The sequence below is a fragment of the Salmo salar genome, chromosome ssa09, assembly GCF_905237065.1.
Source record: "Salmo salar chromosome ssa09, Ssal_v3.1, whole genome shotgun sequence".
In the NCBI taxonomy this organism is placed as follows: Eukaryota; Metazoa; Chordata; class Actinopteri; order Salmoniformes; family Salmonidae; genus Salmo; species Salmo salar.
Window position 1 is genome coordinate 152,388,507 of NC_059450.1, and position 19,580 is coordinate 152,408,086.

The following is a 19,580-nucleotide window of genomic DNA, read 5'->3' on the forward strand; positions in this document are numbered from 1 at the left end:
CTCTCGACAGTTGGTATTCCCAAGCGGTCTCCTGTCCCAGTACTCGCCACAAGCTTATTTTTTTGACCCCGTTTTCTCCCCGAATTAGGTCCCTTGGCTCACCTCTGCAACTCCTCAATGGGCTCGGGAGAGGGCGAAGGTCGAATCATGCGTCCCCCCAAAATATGACCCTCCTGGCCGTCCTCGGAAACATGACCCACCCGGCCGACTACTTCTTATCACACCGGCTGTAGGGGCACGTCAACACTGCAGTGCTTTGCTTTTGACTGCTGCGCCACCCAGGACACACTCATTCCAGCCATTACAATGAGCCTGCTCTCCTATAGCTCCTCCCACCAGCCTCCACTGCTGGAGAGGTTCCCAGTCCTAAACCACCTGGTAACTGATAACAGGAATGGATAGCAAACCCAGAGGTTCAGACTAAGCCAGGCTTACTCAGTGGTACTTCAGCTGATAGGAGGAACATGGAGAGCATTAGGTCAGGAGGGCTAGAGGAGGGTCTGGGGAGTGTTGCAGAGAAGAGGCAGGGTGAGGATACTGGCCGGGCCAGCCATGATGAAACTCTGTTCTGCTCTGTCCTGTTTGCAGCGGCCCTGCAGGTCTTTAGAGAAGACTGACTTCTCTCTGGGCTGGCTGTAAATAATAGGTGACTTGACCTCCATCTTCAAACTCCAAATGATACATGTGTCTGAATTACTTCAACTCTTAGCCTGAGAATTGCCCTATGCTCGATTGAGGATAAGTGAGGGTGTGTGCGTGCAAATTTATTTATAAAGCCCTTCTTACATCAGCTGATATCTCAAAGTGCTGTACAGAAACCCAGCCTAAAACCCCAAACAGCAAGCAATGCAGGTGTAGAAGCACGGTGGCTAGGAAAAACTCCCTAGAAAGGCCAGAATCTAGGAAGAAACCTAGAGAGGAACCAGGGTATGAGGGGGTGGCCAGTCGTCTTCTGGCTGTGCCGGGTGGAGATTATAACAGAACATGGCCAAGATGTTCAAATGTTCATAGATGACCAGCAGGGTCAGATAATAATAATCACAGTGGATGTCGAGGGTGCAACAGGTCAGCACCTCAGGAGTAAATGTCCGTTGGCTTTTCATAGCCAATCATCCAGAGTATCTCTACCGCTCCTGCTGTCTCTAGAGAGTTGAAAACAGCAGGTCTGGGACAGGATGCACGTCCGGTGAACAGGTCAGCGTTCCATAGCCGCAGGCAGAACAGTTGAAACTGGAGCAGCAGCACGGCCAGGTGGACTGGGGACAGCAAGGAGTCATCAGGCCTGGTAGTCCTGAGGCAGGGTCCTAGGGCTCAGGTCCTCCGAGAGAGAGAAAGAATTAGAGAGAACATACTTAAATTCACACAGGACACCGGATAAGACAAGAGAAATACTCCAGATATAACAGACTGACCCTAGCCCCCCGACACATAAACTACTGCAGTATGAATACTGGAGGCTGAGACAGGAAGGGTCGGGAGACCCTGTGGCCCCGTCCGACGATACCCCGGACAGGGCCAAACAGGCAGGATATAACCCCACCCACTTTGCCAAAGCACAGCCCCCACACCACTAGAGGGATATCTTGTGTGTTTGTGTGTGATAAATAGTGTATCCTTGCCTGTTATAGTAGTGTAGTAACCTAATAAATAGTGTCTCCTTGCCTGTTATAGTAGTGTAGTAACCTAATAAATAGTGTCTCCTTGCCTGTTATAGTAGTGTAGTAGTCTAATAAATAATGGGGTGTGTGAGTGTGTGTGTAGTAGGAATGGGGTGTGTGAGTGTGTGTGTAGTAGGAATGGGGTGTGTGAGTGTGTGTGTAGTAGGAATGGGGTGTGTGAGGTGTGTGTAGTAGGACTGGGGTGTGTGAGGTGTGTGTAGTAGGAATGGGGTGTGTGGGGTGTGTGTAGTAGGAATGGGGTGTGTGAGTGTGTGTGTAGTAGGAATGGGGTGTGTGAGTGTGGGTGTAGTAGGAATGGGGTGTGTGAGTGTGTGTGTAGTAGGAATGGGGTGTGTGAGTGTGTGTGTAGTAGGAATGGTGTGTGTGAGTGTGTGTGTAGTAGGAATGGGGTGTGTGAGTGTGTGTGTGTGTGTGGTAGGAATGGGGTGTGTGAGTGTGTGTGTGTAGTAGGAATGGGGTGTGTGAGTGTGTGTGTAGTAGGAATGGGGGTGTGTGTAGTAGGAATGGGGTGTGTGAGGTGTGTGTAGTAGGAATTGGGTGTGTGAGTGTGTGTGTAGTAGGAATGGGGTATGTGTGTAGTAGGAATGGGGTGTGTGAGTGTGTGTGTAGTAGGAATGGGGTGTGTGTGTAGTAGGAATGGGGTGTGTGAGGTGTGTGTAGTAGGAATGGGGTGTGTGAGTGTGTGTGTAGTAGGAATGGGGTGTGTGAGGTGTGTGTAGTAGGAATGGGGTGTGTGAGTGTGTGTGTAGTAGGAATGGGGTGTGTGTGTAGTAGGAATGGGGTGTGTGTGTAGTAGGAATGGGGTGTGTGAGTGTGTGTGTAGTAGGAATGGGGTGTGTGAGTATGTGTGTAATAGGAATGTGGGGTGTGTGAGTGTGTGTGTAGTAGGAATGGGGTGTGTGAGTGTGTGTGTAATAGGAATGTGGGGTGTGTGAGTGTGTGTAGTAGGAATGGGGTGTGTGAGTGTGTGTGTGTAGTAGGAATGGGGTGTGTGAGTGTGTGTGTAGTAGGAATGGGGTGTGTGAGTGTGTGTGTGTAGTAGGAATGGGGTGTGTGAGTGTGTGTGTAGCAGGAATGGGGTGTGTGAGTGTGTGTGTAGTAGGAATGGGGTGTGTGAGTGTGTGTGTAGTAGGAATGGGGTGTGTGAGTGTGTGTGTGTAGTAGGAATGGGGTGTGTGAGTGTGTGTGTAGTAGGAAAGGGGTGTGTGAGTGTGTGTGTAGTAGGAATGGGGTGTGTGAGTGTGTGTGTAGTAGGAATGGGTTGTGTGAGTGTGTGTGTAGTAGGAATGGGGTGTGTGAGTGTGTGTGTAGTAGGAATGGGGTGTGTGTGTAGTAGGAATGGGGTGTGTGAGTGTGTGTGTAGTAGGAATGGGGTGTGTGAGTGTGTGTGTAGTAGGAATGGGGTGTGTGAGTGTGTGTGTAGTAGGAATGGGGTGTGTGAGGTGTGTGTAGTAGGACTGGGGTGTGTGAGGTGTGTGTAGTAGGAATGGGGTGTGTGGGGTGTGTGTAGTAGGAATGGGGTGTGTGAGTGTGTGTGTAGTAGGAATGGGGTGTGTGAGTGTGTGTGTAGTAGGAAAGGGGTGTGTGAGTGTGTGTGTAGTAGGAATGGGGTGTGTGAGTGTGTGTGTAGTAGGAATGGGGTGTGTGAGTGTGTGTGTAGTAGGAATGGGGTGTGTGAGTGTGTGTGTAGTAGGAATGGGGTGTGTGAGTGTGTGTGTAGTAGGAATGGGTTGTGTGAGTGTGTGTGTAGTAGGAATGGGGTGTGTGAGACAGATGCTCTCTTTGTGTGTAATTTTGATATGATGGCCAATCTAATTTAGACACACACACATATATAAGGAGGCTGAATTGAAGGCTGGCAAAGCCGATCGATCACCTTTTGACTCATTGACTTATCTCAAAAACCACAGCTGGTGTTTCAGTTTGGGATGAAAGCAGAAGCACTGTGTGTGTGTGTGTGTGTGTGTGTGTGTGTGTGTGTGTGTGTGTGTGTGTGTGTGTGTGTGTGTGTGTGTGTGTGTGTGTGTGTGTGTGTGTGTGTGTGTGTGTGTGTGTGGAAAAAAGGGGAGATAGTGTGAGAGGAAGAAATTGAGAGAGGGAAGAGTGTGAGAGAGGAAGAGAGGGAAGAGAGGTAGAGAGGGGAGAGAGTGTGAGAGAGGGAAGAGAGGGAGAGAGGAAGGGAGTGAGAGAGAAAGAGAGGGAGAGAGGGGAGAGAGGAAGAGGGGACGAGAGAGGGAAGAGAGTGAGAGAGGGGAGAGAGTGTCAGAGGAAGAGAGTGAGAGATGAAGAGAGTGAGAAAGGGAAGAGAGTGAGAGGGGAAGAGAGTGAAAGAGGGGAGAGAGGAAGAGAGTGAGAGAGGGGAAAGAGTATGAGAGGGGAGAGAGTAAGAGAGAGGGGAGAGTGGAAGAGAGTGAGAGAGGGGAGGGAGGGGAGAGAGTGTCAGAGGAAGAGAGTGAGAGAGTGAGAGAGCGAAGAGAGGAAGAGAGTGAGAGAGGAGGAGAGGGAGAGAGGGAAAAGAGTGAGAGAGGGAAGAGAGTGAGAGAGGGAGAGATTGAGTGGAAGAGAGTGAGAGAGGAAGAGATTGAGAGTGGAAGAGAGTGATAGAGGGGAGAGAGGAAGAGAGTGAGAGAGGAAGAGTGAGAGAGGGAGAGTGGGGAGAGGAAGAGAGTGATAGAGGGGAAAGAGGAAGAGAGGAAGAGAGGGGAGAGAGAGAGAGGGAAGAGAGGGAGAGAGGGGAGAGAGTGTCAGAGGAAGAGAGGGAGAGAGGGGAGAGGAAGAGAGTGATAGAGGGGAAAGAGGAAGAGAGGGGAGAGAGGAAGAGAGTGAGAGAGGAAGAGAGAGAGAGGGGAGAGGAAGAGAGTGATAGAGGGGAAAGAGGAAGAGAGTGAGAGAGGGGAGGGGAGAGAGTGTCAGAGGAAGAGAGTGAGAGAGGGAAGAGGGAGAGAGGGGACAGGGTGTCAGAGGAAGAGAGTGAGAGAGGGAAGAGAGGAAGAGGTTGAGAGTGGAAGAGAGTGAGAGAGGGGAGAGAGGGCGAGAGCAAGAGAGGGGAGAGAGTGAGAGAGGGGAGAGAGGGGAGAGAGTGAGAGAGGGGAGAGAGTGATAGAGGATGAAATGAAAACAGAGTAGAAAAACCTCTAGTCTAGAAAAAACAATAGGTGAGAGAAACAGATGTAATCTCATTGTAGAACTGTGGTGTGTAAAGCTAATGACCATCCCTTAAACCCCACCCTCCACCAACCACCCATCCCTTAACCTCCACCCCCCTCCAATCTCCAAACTCCCATACCTAAACCTTCACCCTCCACCAACCTCCAATCCCTAAACCTCCACCCCCCTCCAGTCTCCAATCTCCCATCCCTAAACTGTCACCCTCTACCAACCTCCCATCCCTAAACCTCCACCAACCTCCCATCCCTTAATATCCACCCCCCTCCAGTCTCCAATCTCCCATCCCCAAACTGTCACCCTCCACCAACCTCCCATTGCTAAACCTCCACCAACCTCCCATCCCTAAACCTCCACCAACCTCCCATCCCTAAACCTCCACCAACCTCCCATCCCTTAATATCCACCCCCCTCCAGTCTCCAATCTCCCATCCCCAAACTGTCACCCTCCACCAACCTCCCATTGCTAAACCTCCACCAACCTCCCATCCTTAAACCTCCACCAACCTCCCATCCCTAAACCTCCACCCTCATCTAACCTCTCATCCCTAAACCTCCACCAACCTCCCATCCCTAAACCTCCACCCTCATCTAACCTCTCATCCCTAAACCTCCACCAACCTCCCGTCCCTAAACCTCCACCCTCATCTAACCTCTCATCCCTAAACCTCCACCAACCTCCCATCCCTAAACCTCCACCCTCATCCAACCTCTCATCCCTAAACCTCCACCAACCTCCCATCCCTAAACCTCCACCCTCATCTAACCTCTCATCCCTAAACCTCCACCAACCTCCCATCCCTAAACCTCCACCCTCATCTAACCTCTCATCCCTAAACCTCCACCAACCTCCCATCCCTAAACCTCCACCCTCATCTAACCTCTCATCCCTAAACCTCCACCAACCTCCCATCCCTAAACCTCCACCCTCATCTAACCTCTCATCCCTAAACCTCCACCAAACTCCCATCCCTAAACCTTCACTCCCCTCCAACCTCCCACCCCTAAATCTCCACCCTCCTCCAACAGTCCATCCCTACACCTCCACCCTCCTCCAACCGCCCATCCCTACACCTCACCTTCCTCCAACCTCCCATCCCTAAATCACCACCCTCCTCCAACTTCCCATCCTTTAACCTCCACCCTCCTCCGATCTCCCATCCCTAAACCTCCACCAACCTCCCATCCCTACACCTCCACCCTCCTCCAACCTCCCATCCCTACAGCTCCACCCTCCTCCAACCTCCCATTCCTAAACCTCCACCTATCTCCCATCCCTAAACCTCCAACCTCCTCCAACCTCCAACCTCCCATGCCTAAACCTCCACCAGCCTCCCATACCTAAACCTCAATCTTCCTCCCATCCCTACACCTCCACCCTCCTCCAACCTCCCACCCCTAAACCTCCACCCTCCTCCAACTTCCCATCCCTAAATCTCCTCCAACATCCCACCCCTAAATCTTCACCCTCTTCCAACAGTCCATCCCTACACCTCCACCCTCCTCCAACCGCCCATCACTACATCTCACCTTCCTCCAACTTCCCATCCTTTAACCTCCACCCTCCTCCGATCTCCCATCCCTAAACCTCCACCAACCTCCCATACCTAAACCTCCACCATCCTCCCATCCCTACACCTCCAACCTCCACCAATCTCCCATCCCTACATCTCCACCATCCACCAATCTCCCATCCTTACACCTCCACCCTCCACCAACCTCCCATCCCTACACCTCCACCTACCTACCTCCCATCCTTAAACCTCCACCCTCCTCCAACCTCCCATCCCTAAACCTCCTCCAGCCTCCCATCCCTACACCTCCACCCTCCTCCAATCTCCCATACCTAAACCTCCACCTACCTACCTCCCATCCCTACACCTCCACCCTCCTCCAACCTCCCATCCCTAAATCTCCACCCCCTCCAACCTCCCATCCCTAAATCTCCACCCTCCTCCAACCTCTTATTCCTAAATCTCCAACCTCTCATCCCTAAACCTCCAATAACCTCCCATCCCTACACCTCCAGCCTCCTCCAACCTCCCATCCCAAAATCTCCACCCTCCTCCAACTTCCCATCCTTTAACCTCCACCCTTCTCCAACCAACCACCCATGCCTAAACCTTAACAAACCTCTGATCCCTAAGCATCCACCCTCCACCAACCTCCCATCCCTACACCTCCACCTTCCACCAACCTCCCATCCCTACACCCCCACCAACCTCCCATCCCTACTCCTCCACCATCCACCAATCTCCCATCCCTACACCTCCACCATCCACCAATCTCCCATCCCTACACCTCCACCATCCACCAATCTCCCATCCCTACACCTCCACCCTCCACCAACCTCCCATCCCTACACCTCCACCCTCCACCAACCTCCCATCCCTACACCTCCACCCTCCTCCAACCTCCCATCCCTACACCTCCACCCTCCTCCAACCTCCCATCCCTAAATCTCCACCTTCCTCCAACCTCCCATACCTAAACCTCCACCTACCTACCTCCCATCCCTACACCTCCACCCTCCTCCAACCTCCCATCCCTAAACCTCCTCCTGCCTCCCATCCCTACACCTCCACCCTCCTCCAATCTCCCATACCTAAACCTCCACCTACCATTCTCCCATCCCTACACCTCCACCTACCTACCTCCCATCCCTACACCTCCACCCTCCTCCAACCTCCCATCCCTAAACCTCCTCCAGCCTCCCATCCCTACACCTCCACCCTCCTCCAATCTCCCATACCTAAACCTCCACCTACCTACCTCCCATCCCTACACCTCCACCCTCCTCCAACCTCCCATCCCTAAATCTCCACCCTCCTCCAACCTCTTATTCCTACATCTCCAACCTCTCATCCCTAAACCTCCAATAACCTCCCATCCCTACACCTCCACCCTCCTTCAACCTCCCATCCCTAATTTTCCACCCTCCTCTAACCTCCTCCAACCTCCCATCCCAAAATCTCCACCCTCCTCCATCTTCCCATCCCTTAACCTCCACCCTTCTCCAACCACCCATGCCTAAACCTTAACAAACCTCTGATCCCTAAGCATCCACCCTCCACCAACCTCCCATCCCTACACCTCCACCCTCCACCAACCTCCCATCCCTACACCTCCACCCTCCTCCAACCGCCCATCCCTAAACCTCCCCCTCCTCCAACATCCCATTCCTAAATCTCCACCATCCTCCCATCCCTACATCTCCTCCTCCCACCCTTCTCTCTCCCCATACCTCCTCCTCCCACCCCTCTCTCCCCATCTCTCCTCCTCCCACCCCTCCCTCCCCCATCCCTCCAACCTCCCACCCCTCTCTTCCCCCACCCTGTCTCCAGGCCCTGTTGTCCTGTGGTCCCTGGTGTATGAGTCAGTCTGCCTCAGTGCCTCCTGCTATTAGTCATTTGGTGTTTGTCATTAACGGAGGAACTGACAATACACACACACACACACACACACACACACACACACACACACACACACACACACACACACACACACACACACACACACACACACACACACACACGCGCACACGCACACACACACACACGCACGCACACGCACACACACACACACACACACACACACACACACACACACACACACACACACACACACACACACACACACACACACACACTTCACTTATCTCATTACCCATGAGGCTTTGCAGTTGAGCCCTTATAGAACACTTCCTTATTACCCATGAGTGTGCAGGTGAGGTCTCTTGGGTTGGATCAGCTTGAGGATAACTTCATCCACTGTGACACAGCCTTCACAATGAGGGAATATCTACTCTGCATGACACAGCCTTCAGAATGAGGGAATATCTACTCTGCATGACACAGCCTTCAGAATGAGGGAATATCTACTCTGCATGACACAGCCTTCACAATGAGGGAATATCTACTCTGCATGACACAGCCTTCAGAATGAGGGAATATCTACTCTGCATGACACAGCCTTCAGAATGAGGGAATATCTACTCTGCATGACACAGCCTTCAGAATGAGGGAATATCTACTCTGCATGACACAGCCTTCAGAATGAGGGAATATCTACTCTGCATGACACAGCCTTCAGAATGAGGGAATATCTACTCTGCATGACAGAGCCTTCAGAGAGGACAACTAAATCAAGTTTATTTGTCACGTGCACCGAATACAACAGGTGTAGACCTTACAGTGAAATGCTTACTTACAGGCCCTAACCAACATGGCAATTTTTAAGTAAAAAATAGGTATTAGGTGAACAATAGATAAGTAAAGAAAAAAAATCAACAGTAGAAAGACTTACATTTATTAATGAGGGCATATTTTCACACGACTCCATTGGACAGGAATGAGCAGATTGTGTTCCCCTGGGCTAGTGGGTGGCTTGGGTTACAGAGAGGAGCGGCATGCTCACATCACCACAGCATGACAACACACTCCTGCCCATTAATACCATTCCCCCTGGGCCAAACCACCGTGGATCTCAGCGACGACATTCTCTGTCTAGTTACAGGCGGAATGCTAAGTCTATGTGGCAGACGGAATACTAAGTCAAGAACTTCCTATATGAGATCTGACAATGCTATTTGTCTTTATGGAAGAGAGGAGAGAGAGCCAGGCAGCATTTCACTATTTCATCTATGTGCTTGTATAAATGTAATGTATTTTTCACATTTGATCAGTGTTTGGATGTCATAGTTCTACGGTCTACAAGGATAGATATTATGGGTTTGTAGGAGCTATATTAGATCCATGTAAATTAACCCTTGCAGCGAAAGACCACATGTGTGTTTTTTTTATTCTGACATTAGCCAAGCCTAGCTTTATTGTAAAGCTATGGACGGTAGTGTGAATAGACGAATAGCAAAAAAAAGAAAAAAATGTCTTCCACCATAAAACTACCATATCAGAATAAAGGTGCAGAGGTAAACCTCTGAGTAATTTGTAACTTCCAGTCTCCATCCTGTCATGTCTCTGTCTACTGGCAGCCTGTCACAGTGGACTGGTTACTCAGGGCAGTGACCTCTCACCTCCAACCCCAGCTCAGGCCTCATCTCCTGCTACTTATCAGTCCCCTCTCACCTCCAACCCCAATCCAGACCAGCTCCCGTTCTGTCAGTCTCCTCTCACCTCCAACCCCAGTCCAGACCAGCTCCCGTTCTGTCAGTCTCCTCTCACCTCCAACCCCAGTCCGGACCAGCTCCCGTTCTGTCAGTCTCCTCTCACCTCCAACCCCAGTCCGGACCAGCTCCCGTTCTGTCAGTCTCCTCCCACCTCCAACCCCAGTCCGGACCAGCTCCCGTTCTGTCATTCTCCTCTCACCTCCAACCCCAGTCCGGACCAGCTCCCGTTCTGTCAGTCTCCTCCCACCTCTAACCCCAGTCCAGACCAGCTCCCGTTCTGTCAGTCTCCTCTCACCTCCAACCCCAGTCCGGACCAGCTCCCGTTCTGTCAGTCTCCTCTCACCTCCAACCCCAGTCCGGACCAGCTCCCGTTCTGTCAGTCTCCTCTCACCTCCAACCCCAGTCCGGACCAGCTCCCGTTCTGTCAGTCTCCTCTCACCTCCAACCCCAGTCCGGACCAGCTCCCGTTCTGTCAGTCTCCTCTCACCTCCAACCCCAGTCCAGACCAGCCCCCGTTCTGTCAGTCTCCTCTCACCTCCAACCCCAGTCCGGACCAGCTCCCGTTCTGTCAGTCTCCTCTCACCTCCAACCCCAGTCCGGACCAGCTCCCGTTCTGTCAGTCCCCTCTCACCTCCAACCCCAGTCCAGACCAGCTCCCGTTCTATCAGTCCCCTCTCACCTCCAACCCCAGTCCGGACCAGCTCCCGTTCTGTCAGTCTCCTCTCACCTCCAACCCCAGTCCAGACCAGCTCCTGTTCTATCAGTCCCCTCTCACCTCCAACCCCAGTCCAGACCAGCTCCCGTTCTGTCAGTCTCCTCTCACCTCCAACCCCAGTCCAGACCAGCTCCCGTTCTATCAGTCTCCTCTCACCTCCAACCCCAGTCCAGACCAGCTCCCGTTCTGTCAGTCTCCTCTCACCTCCAACCCCAGTCCAGACCAGCTCCTGTTCTGTCAGTGTCCTCTCACCTCCAACCCCAGTCCAGACCAGCTCCCGTTCTGTCAGTCTCCTCTCACCTCCAACCCCAGTCCAGACCAGCTCCCGTTCTGTTAGTCTCCTCCCACCTCCAACCCCAGTCCAGACCAGCTCCCGTTCTATCAGTCTCCTCTCACCTCCAAGCCCAGTCCAGACCAGCTCCCGTTCTGTCAGTCTCCTCTCACCTCCAACCCCAGTCCAGACCAGCTCCCGTTCTGTCAGTCTCCTCCCACCTCCAACCCCAGTCCAGACCAGCTCCCGTTCTGTCAGTCTCCTCTCACCTCCAACCCCAGTCCAGACCAGCTCCCGTTCTGTCAGTCTCCTCTCACCTCCAACCCCAGTCCAGACCAGCTCCCGTTCTATCCACCTCTACTCTACCACTCTGTTTGCTCCCCTTAACCATCAGTCTCTTCCTTCCTTCCTTCCTTCCTTCCTTCCTTCCTTCCTTCCTTCCTTCCTTCCTTCCTTCCTTCCTTCCTTCCTTCCTTCCTTCCTTCCTTCCTTCCTTCCTTCCTTCCTTCCTTCCTTCCTCCCTCCCTCCCTCCCTCCCTCCCTCCCTCCCTCCCTCCCTCCCTCCCTCCCTCCTCTCTCTCTCTCTTTCTTTCTTTCTTTCTTTCTTTCTTTCTTTCTTTCTTTCTTTCTTTCTTTCTTTCTTTTCCTTCCTCTCTTCTCATCATTCATCTCCTCTCCTCCTCTTTGTTTTCCCACATGTTCCTGGTCCGTCACCCTGTGATTTACAGCCTCTGTCTACAGAATTCAGGAGCAGCACCTGACAGGCTGGGGTGTCTGGTGTCAGCTGACCTGAGGGGAGGAGTCTGTCTACAGAATTCAGGAGCAGCTCCTCTGTAGAGACCAGAGTTCAGGAGCAGCTCCTCTGTATAGACCAGAGTTCAGGAGCAGCTCCTCTGTAGAGACCAGAGTTCAGGAGCAGCTCCTGTGTAGAGACCAGAGTTCAGGAGCAGCTCCTCTGTAGAGACCAGAGTTCAGGAGCAGCTCCTCTGTAGAGACCAGAGTTCAGGAGCAGCTCCTCTGTAGAGACCAGAGTTCAGGAGCAGCTCCTCTGTAGAGACCAGAGTTCAGGAGCAGCTCCTCTGTAGAGACCAGAGTTCAGGAGCAGCTCCTCCGTAGAGAGCAGAGTTCAGGAGCAGCTCCTCTGTAGAGACCAGAGTTCAGGAGCAGCTCCTCCGTAGAGACCAGAGTTCAGGAGCAGCTCCTCCGTAGAGACCAGAGTTCAGGAGCAGCTCCTCTGTAGAGACCAGAGTTCAGGAGCAGCTCCTCTGTAGAGACCAGAGTTCAGGAGCAGCTCCTCTGTAGAGACCAGAGTTCAGGAGCAGCTCCTCCGTAGAGACCAGAGTTCAGGAGCAGCTCCTCTGTAGAGACCAGAGTTCAGGAGCAGCTCCTGTGTAGAGACCAGAGTTCAGGAGCAGCTCCTCTGTAGAGACCAGAGTTCAGGAGCAGCTCCTGTGTAGAGACCAGAGTTCAGGAGCAGCTCCTCTGTAGAGACCAGAGTTCAGGAGCAGCTCCTCTGTAGAGACCAGAGTTCAGGAGCAGCTCCTCTGTAGAGACCAGAGTTCAGGAGCAGCTCCTCTGTAGAGACCAGAGTTCAGGAGCAGCTCCTCCGTAGAGACCAGAGTTCAGGAGCAGCTCCTCTGTAGAGACCAGAGTTCAGGAGCAGCTCCTCTGTAGAGACCAGAGTTCAGGAGCAGCTCCTCTGTAGAGACCAGAGTTCAGGGGTTATAGTCCACACTTTAGGCTCTTTGAGGTGAAAGTGGTATTTTATTGTAGGGCTGTCACGTCTGGTGCCCCCTATTCCACACAAAGTCAATGATTCAGGAGCTACACAAGTTTAATCAGTCCATCACATTTTATAAAGCCATTTTTTTTACATTGTCACAAAGTTTTTTACAGATACCCAGCCTAAAGCCCCAAAGAGAAAGCAATGCAGAGGCAGAAGCACAGTGGCTATGAAAAGCTCCCTAGAAGGCAGGAACCCTAGAGAGGAGCCAGGAAAAAAAAATCTTAAGCCTATGGTGAACTGTATTGTGTCCAGTCTCACGCTTTTCTCCTCCTTCACAGGTCTCCCATCCCTCCCACCGCCATGAGTTCCTGGGTTGTGAACAGGAAAGGAGGGCCGCAGTACTGCCATCACTTCCTCACAGACAACAGCATCTTTCATGGTGAGTGTCACACACACACACACATAAGCAAGCACACAGTTCTCTATTTCTCTATGTCTACAGATATCTTCATTTGACCAGTTTGTCACAGCAGGAAAATAATCTTACAATAACAGGAAATGTGTATTATTATGTGCATCATGGGCCAGATCAAATTTCAACATCTTTACAACATCCATGGATGTTGGTGTTGGACGGTGCACACTGGGACATCACGTCTGCGTTCCCCTGCTCAGACATTTCAAGCATTAACCAAGGTCATGGACTGACACCTGTCATCAGACACCAGACTGCTATAACATATGATGTGGTTAGCTTATACAGAAAATACACTATATATACAAAAGTATGTGGACACCCCTTCAAATTAGTGGGTTCAGCTATTTCATCCACACCTGTTGCTGACAGGTGTATAAAATCGAGCACACACCCATGCAATCTCCATAGACAAAACATTGGCAGTAGAATGGCCTTACTGAAGAGCTCAGTGACTTTCAACGTGGCACCGTCATAGGATGCCATCTTTCCAACAAGTCAGTTCGTCAAATGTCTGCCCTGCTAGAGCTGCCCCGGTCAACTGTAAGTGCTGTTATTGTGTAGTGGAAACACCGAGGAGCAACAACGGCTCAGCCGCGAAGTGGTAGGCCACACAAGCTCACAGAACGTTACCGCCGAGTCTTGAAGTGCGTAGTGTGTAAAAATTGTCTGTCCTCGGTTGCAACACTCACTACTGAGTTCCAAACTGCCACTGGAAGCAACGTCAGCACAAGAACTGTTTGTCTGGAGCTTCATGAAATGGGTTTCCATGGCCGAGCAGCCACACACAAGACAAGATCACCATGCGCAATGCCAAGCGTCTGCTGGAGTGGTTTAAAGCTCGCCGCCATTGGTCTCTGGAGTAGTGGAAATGTGTTCTCTGAAGTGATGTATCACGCTTCACAATCTGGCAGTCCGACGGATGAATCTGGGTTTGGCGGATGCCAGGAGAACACTACCTGCCCCGAATGCATGGTGCCAACTGTAAAGTTTGGTGGATGAGGAATAATGGTTGTGGGCTGTTTTTCATGGTTCGGGCCCTTTAGTTCCAGTGAAGGGAAATCTTAATGCTACAGCATACAATGAGCATTCTAGACGATTCTGTGCTTCCAACTTTGTGGCAACAGTTTGTGGGAGGCCCTTTCCTGTTTCATCATGACAATGCCCTCGTGCACAAAGTGAGGGCCATACTGAAATGGTTTGTCGAGATCAGTGTGGGAGAACTTGACTGGCCTGCACAGAGCCCTGACCTCAACCCCATCGAACACCTTTGGGATGAATTGGAACACCGATTGCGAACCAGGCCTAATCACCCAACATCAGTGCCCGACCTCACTAATACTCTTGTGGCTGAATGGAAGCAAGTCCCTGCAGCAATGTTCCAACATCTAGTGGAAAGCCTTCCCAGAAGAGTGGAGGCTGTTATAGCAGCAAAGGGGGGATTAATACCCATGATTTTGGAATGAGATGTTCGACGAGCAGGTGTCCACATACTTTTGGTCATGTAGTGTACCTATCCAGGCGTGGTCAGTAGCGGTGCGTGGGTTAAATCACTGGGGAAGTGAAGCCAGAAAAAAACATATTACAACCTATGTGTTACCGTTATATATAGGCATAAGGCGGCAGAAAGAATTCAACCACACATTTGTTTCATCACAAAACTAGATAGCAACCTCTGTCCAGTGAAATTTTGTCGTTGTTGTTGTCCTAGGCTACCTGGCTAAAATACCTGCTCGTTAACCTAACTTACTTTCATGGGTAACAATGCGCCAGGCCAGCTAGTTAACATTAGCCTACTACATCAAGCCACATGTTGAACTTCCATCCTCTCAGGCCAGGGGCACAATATATGAATGTATGGTTTGATCAAAATCGCCGTTATAATCATTGGCTAGTACGGAGAATTAAGCCTAAATCCCTATCTCCATCCATGGCTAATTTAGGAAGGGGATGGTTTTAGCTAGCTAGCTAGCCATGGGACGACAATGACCCAACGAGATGCAACAATTACGTTCTGCTTTTGATGTCATGTGATTGGTGTGAAGCCAAATCCAAACTGGCTTCCCTTGACACATTTTTTTGATGTGCCAGGACCATTCACAGTTGAGCTCACTCAGTTTAGCTCAACACTAATTGACTATTATTATAATTTTTTATCAAGGGAGGTCAAATACTCACTGGCTTCCCTTGCATTCAACGCTACGGGTTGCAACAATGTCCTACTCTTTCTGATCAGACAGCATCAGATCGGTAGGCTACACATTCTGAGAAAGAGGGGCGCTGTTTTACTTGCTAGGATGCTTTCTCCAGTGAGATACATGCAGCCTCTTGCAAATTGAAGGAGAAAGAATGAAACACAGAGAAAGGAAAGATACATTATTTTATATGTTTAAAAAAAAAATATGTATTGGTCTATTTTTGGGGGAAGCCTGGATTCCTTTGGCATCCATGAGTACATGCCACTGGGCATTGTAAGATCTGGCATGTGTCAGCAACACCTGGGCAGAGGAACGCTCTCAACAGACAAAAAGATCTGCTGCATATGTCAGATCAATCTGAAATGACCATAAACATTTCAACCGAGCTATAACACGGATCTTCAGCCCAAACAATAAATCCTCCAGAACAGGTATTCCAGGGGTATGCGCAATGCCGTCGGGGTACGCCAAATAAAAATGTGATGCACATTTTTTTTTAAATAGAATTTTGCTTTTAATATAAACTATATAAAATCTAAAAATATCAAATATAAATATCAAATATAAAAAAAAGAAATGTCCTCTCACTGTCAACTGCGTTTATTTTCAGCAAACTTAACATGTGTAAATATTTGTATGAACATAACAAGATTCAACAACTGAGACATAAACTGAATAAGTTCCACAGACATGTGATGAACAGAAATGGAATAATGTGTCCCTGAACAAAGGGGGGGTCAAACTCAAAAGTAACAGTCAGTATCTGGTGTGGCCACCAGCTGCATTAGGTACTGTATTGCATCTCCTCCTCATGGACTGCACCAGATTTGCCAGTTCTTGCTGTGCGATGCTACTCCACCCTTCCACTTGCAAGTTCCCGGACATTTCTGGGGGGAATGGCCCAAGCCCTCACCCTCCGATCCAACAGGTCCCAGATGTGCTCAATAAGATTGAGATCCGGGCTCTTCGCTGGCCATGGCAGAACACTGACATTCCTGTCTTGCAGGAAATCACGCACAGAACGAGCAGTATGGCTGGTGGCATTGTCATGCTGGAGGGTCATGTCAGGATGAGCCTGCAGGAAGGGTACCACATGAGGGAGGAGGATGTCTTCCCTGTAACGCACAGCGTTGAGATTGCCTGCAATGACCAACAAGCTCAGTCCGATGATGCTGTGACACACCGCCCCAGACCATGACGGACCCTCCATCTCCAAATTGATCCCGCTCCAGAGTACAGGCATCGGTGTAACGCTCATTCTTTCGACGATAAACGCAAATCCAACCATCACCCCTGGTGAGACAAAACCGTGACTCATCAGTAAAGAGCACTTTTTGCCAGTCCTGTCTGGTCCAGCGATGGTCGGTTTGTGCCCATAGGGGACGTTGTTGCCGGTGATGTCTGGTGAGGACCTGCCTTACAACAGGCCTACAAGCCCTCAGTCCAGCCACTCTCAGCCTAGTGCAGACAGTCTGAGCACTGATGAAGGGATTGTGCGTTCCTGGTGTAACTCAGGCAGTTGTTGTTGCCATCCTGTACCTGTCCCGCAGGTGTGATGTTTGGATGTACCGATCCTGTGCAGGAGTTGTTACATGTGGTCTGCCACTGCGAGGACGATCAGCTGTCCGTCCTGTCTCCCTGTAGAGCTGTCTTAGGCGTCTCACAGTACGGACATTGCAATTTATTGCCCTGGCCACATCTGCAGTCCTCATGCCTCCTTGCAGCATGCCTAAGGCATGTCTACGTAGATGAGCAGGGACCTTGTTTATCTTTCTTTTGGTGTTTTTCAGAGTCACTAGAAAGGCCTCTTTAGTGTCCTAATTTTTCATAACTGTGACCTTAATTGCCTACCGTCTGTAAGCTGTTAGTGTCTTAACGACTGTTCCACAGGTGCATGTTCATTAATTGTTTATGGTTCATTGAACTAGCATGGGAAACAGTGTTTAAACCCTTTACAGTGAAGATCTGTGAAGTTATTTGGAATTATACAAATGATCTTTGAAAGACAGGGTCCTGAAAAAGGGACGTTTCTTTTTTTGCTGAGTTTATATAATATACATTTTTTCCTAACATTTTCAAACAGTACATTTATATTTTCCAACAGGGCTATACATTTGGGTGAGTTTTTTTCCTCACCTGAGTAGCCTCGGTTCACTGCCAAAAATAAAATTAAACCATCTCGTGTTCAGCTAAATAACAACACAATGTCAAATACAGGTAGCCTAGTCAAATAATTAACATCCAATCACATTAACCGTTACTCTCTCGCGGGAAACCTTCACTCTTGCGCAGACATTTAGATACAAAACATGACAATTTGAAAAATAAGCCACAAGAGTTTTTTGAGCGAGATTAAAGACGACTTTCGAGTAGTAAGACATGTATAAAAGCAACAGATACCATTAATGAGAAGGGGCTAGAAGTGTCTTATATGGTGAGCTACAGAGTGGCGAGGACAGGCAAGCCCCATACTATTGTGGAGGACTTAATTCTTCCTGCTGCCGTGGATATGTCTGGGACAATGCTGGGGGAAAAGGCCCAAAAAACTATAAATGTCTTCATCAAACAACACTGTTTCACGACGCATCAGTGAGATGGCAGGAGATGTTTTGAAACAATTACTGCTTCGCATACAAGCCAGTGGATTATATGCTTTACTGCTGGATGAGTCAACAGACGTGGCGGGCCTGGCACAGCTCCTGCTATATGTCCGTTACGTTTATGGGGTGTCAATTAAGGAAGACATCCTCTTCTGGAAACCAGGACAACATGAGAGGATATTTTTAAAGTACTGGACAGCTTCGTGACATCAAATGGACTTTGGTGGTCAAGATGTGTTGGTATCTGTACTGACTGCGCAAAAGCCATGACAGAGAGACATAATGGAGTGGTAACGCGCGTGCAAGCAGTTGCTCCCGACGCCACTTGGGTAAACTGCAGCATCCACCAAGAGGCTCTTGATGCCAAGGGAATGCCTGACAGCTTGAAAGACGTTTTGGACACTACAGTGAAAATTGTTAACTTTCTTAAACCAAGGCCCCTGAACTCTTGTGTATTTTCTGCATTATGCAATGATATGGGCAGCGACCATGTAACGCTTTTACAACATACAGAAAGAAGTGCGCTGGTTATCAAGGGGCAAAGTATTGACACGTTTTTTTTAACTGAGAGACGAGCTTAAAGTTTTCTTTACTGACCATGATTTTCACTTGTTTGACCGCTTGCATGATGACGAGTTTCTCACACGACTGGCCTATCTGGGTGATGTTCTTTCTCGCCTGAATGATCTGAATCTAAGATTACAGGGACTCTCCGCAACTATATTCAATGTGGGGGACAAAATTGAGTCTATGATTAAGAAGTTGGAGCTCTTCTCTGTCTTCATTAACAAGGACAACACACAGGCATCATTGTATGATTTTTTGTGTGCAAATGAACTCAAGCTTACGGACAATGTCAAATGTGATATAGCGAATCACCTGAGTGAGCTGGGTGCGCAATTACGCAGGTACTTTCCCGAAACGGATGACACAAACTGGATTTGTTATCCCTTTCATGCCCTGCCTCCAGTCCACTTATCGATATCTGAACAAGAGAGCCTCATCGAAATTGCAACAAGCAGTTCTGTGAAAATGTAATTTAATCTGAAGCCACTGACAGATTTCTGGATAGGGCTGCGCTCAGAGTTTCTTGCCTTGGAAAATTGCGCTGTTAAGACACTGATGCTCTTTGCAACCATGTACCTAACCTATGTGAGAGTGGATTCTCCTCCCTCACTAGCATGGAAACTAAATACAGGAACAGACTGTGTGTGGAAAATGATTTAAGACTGAGATACTCTCCAATACAACCCAACATTACAGAGTTATGTGCATCATTTCAAGCACACCCTTCTCATTAACCTGGTGAGTTATTCACCATTTTTGATGAACAAATAAGGTTTTATATGTAAGATAATTAAATAAAGAGCAGAATTTGTGATTCTTATTATATTATTATTTGTGCCCTGGTCCTATAAGAGCTCTTTGTCACTTCCCACGAGCCGGGTTGTGACAAAAACTCACACTCATTCTTATGTTTAATAAATGTTTCGTATGGTGTGTGTGTGTGTGTGTGTGTGTGTGTGTGTGTGTGTGTGTGTGTGTGTGTGTGTGTGTGTGTGTGTGTGTGTGTGTGTGTGTGTGTGTGTGTGTGTGTGTGTGTGTGTGTGTGTGTGTGTGTGTGTG

The 19,580-nt window shown here is 49.6% G+C and overlaps 1 protein-coding gene across 1 annotated transcript in view; it reads left to right on the forward strand.

The window, feature by feature from the left end:
* The window catches only part of plch1 (phospholipase C, eta 1), a 154,776-nt gene that overhangs the window by 7,828 nt on the left and 127,368 nt on the right, over nt 1–19,580 (forward strand). The window contains 1 exon segment of the mRNA XM_045724833.1: nt 13,020–13,120. Coding sequence (XP_045580789.1) covers nt 13,042–13,120 — 79 coding nt within the window. The 5' untranslated portion in view covers nt 13,020–13,041.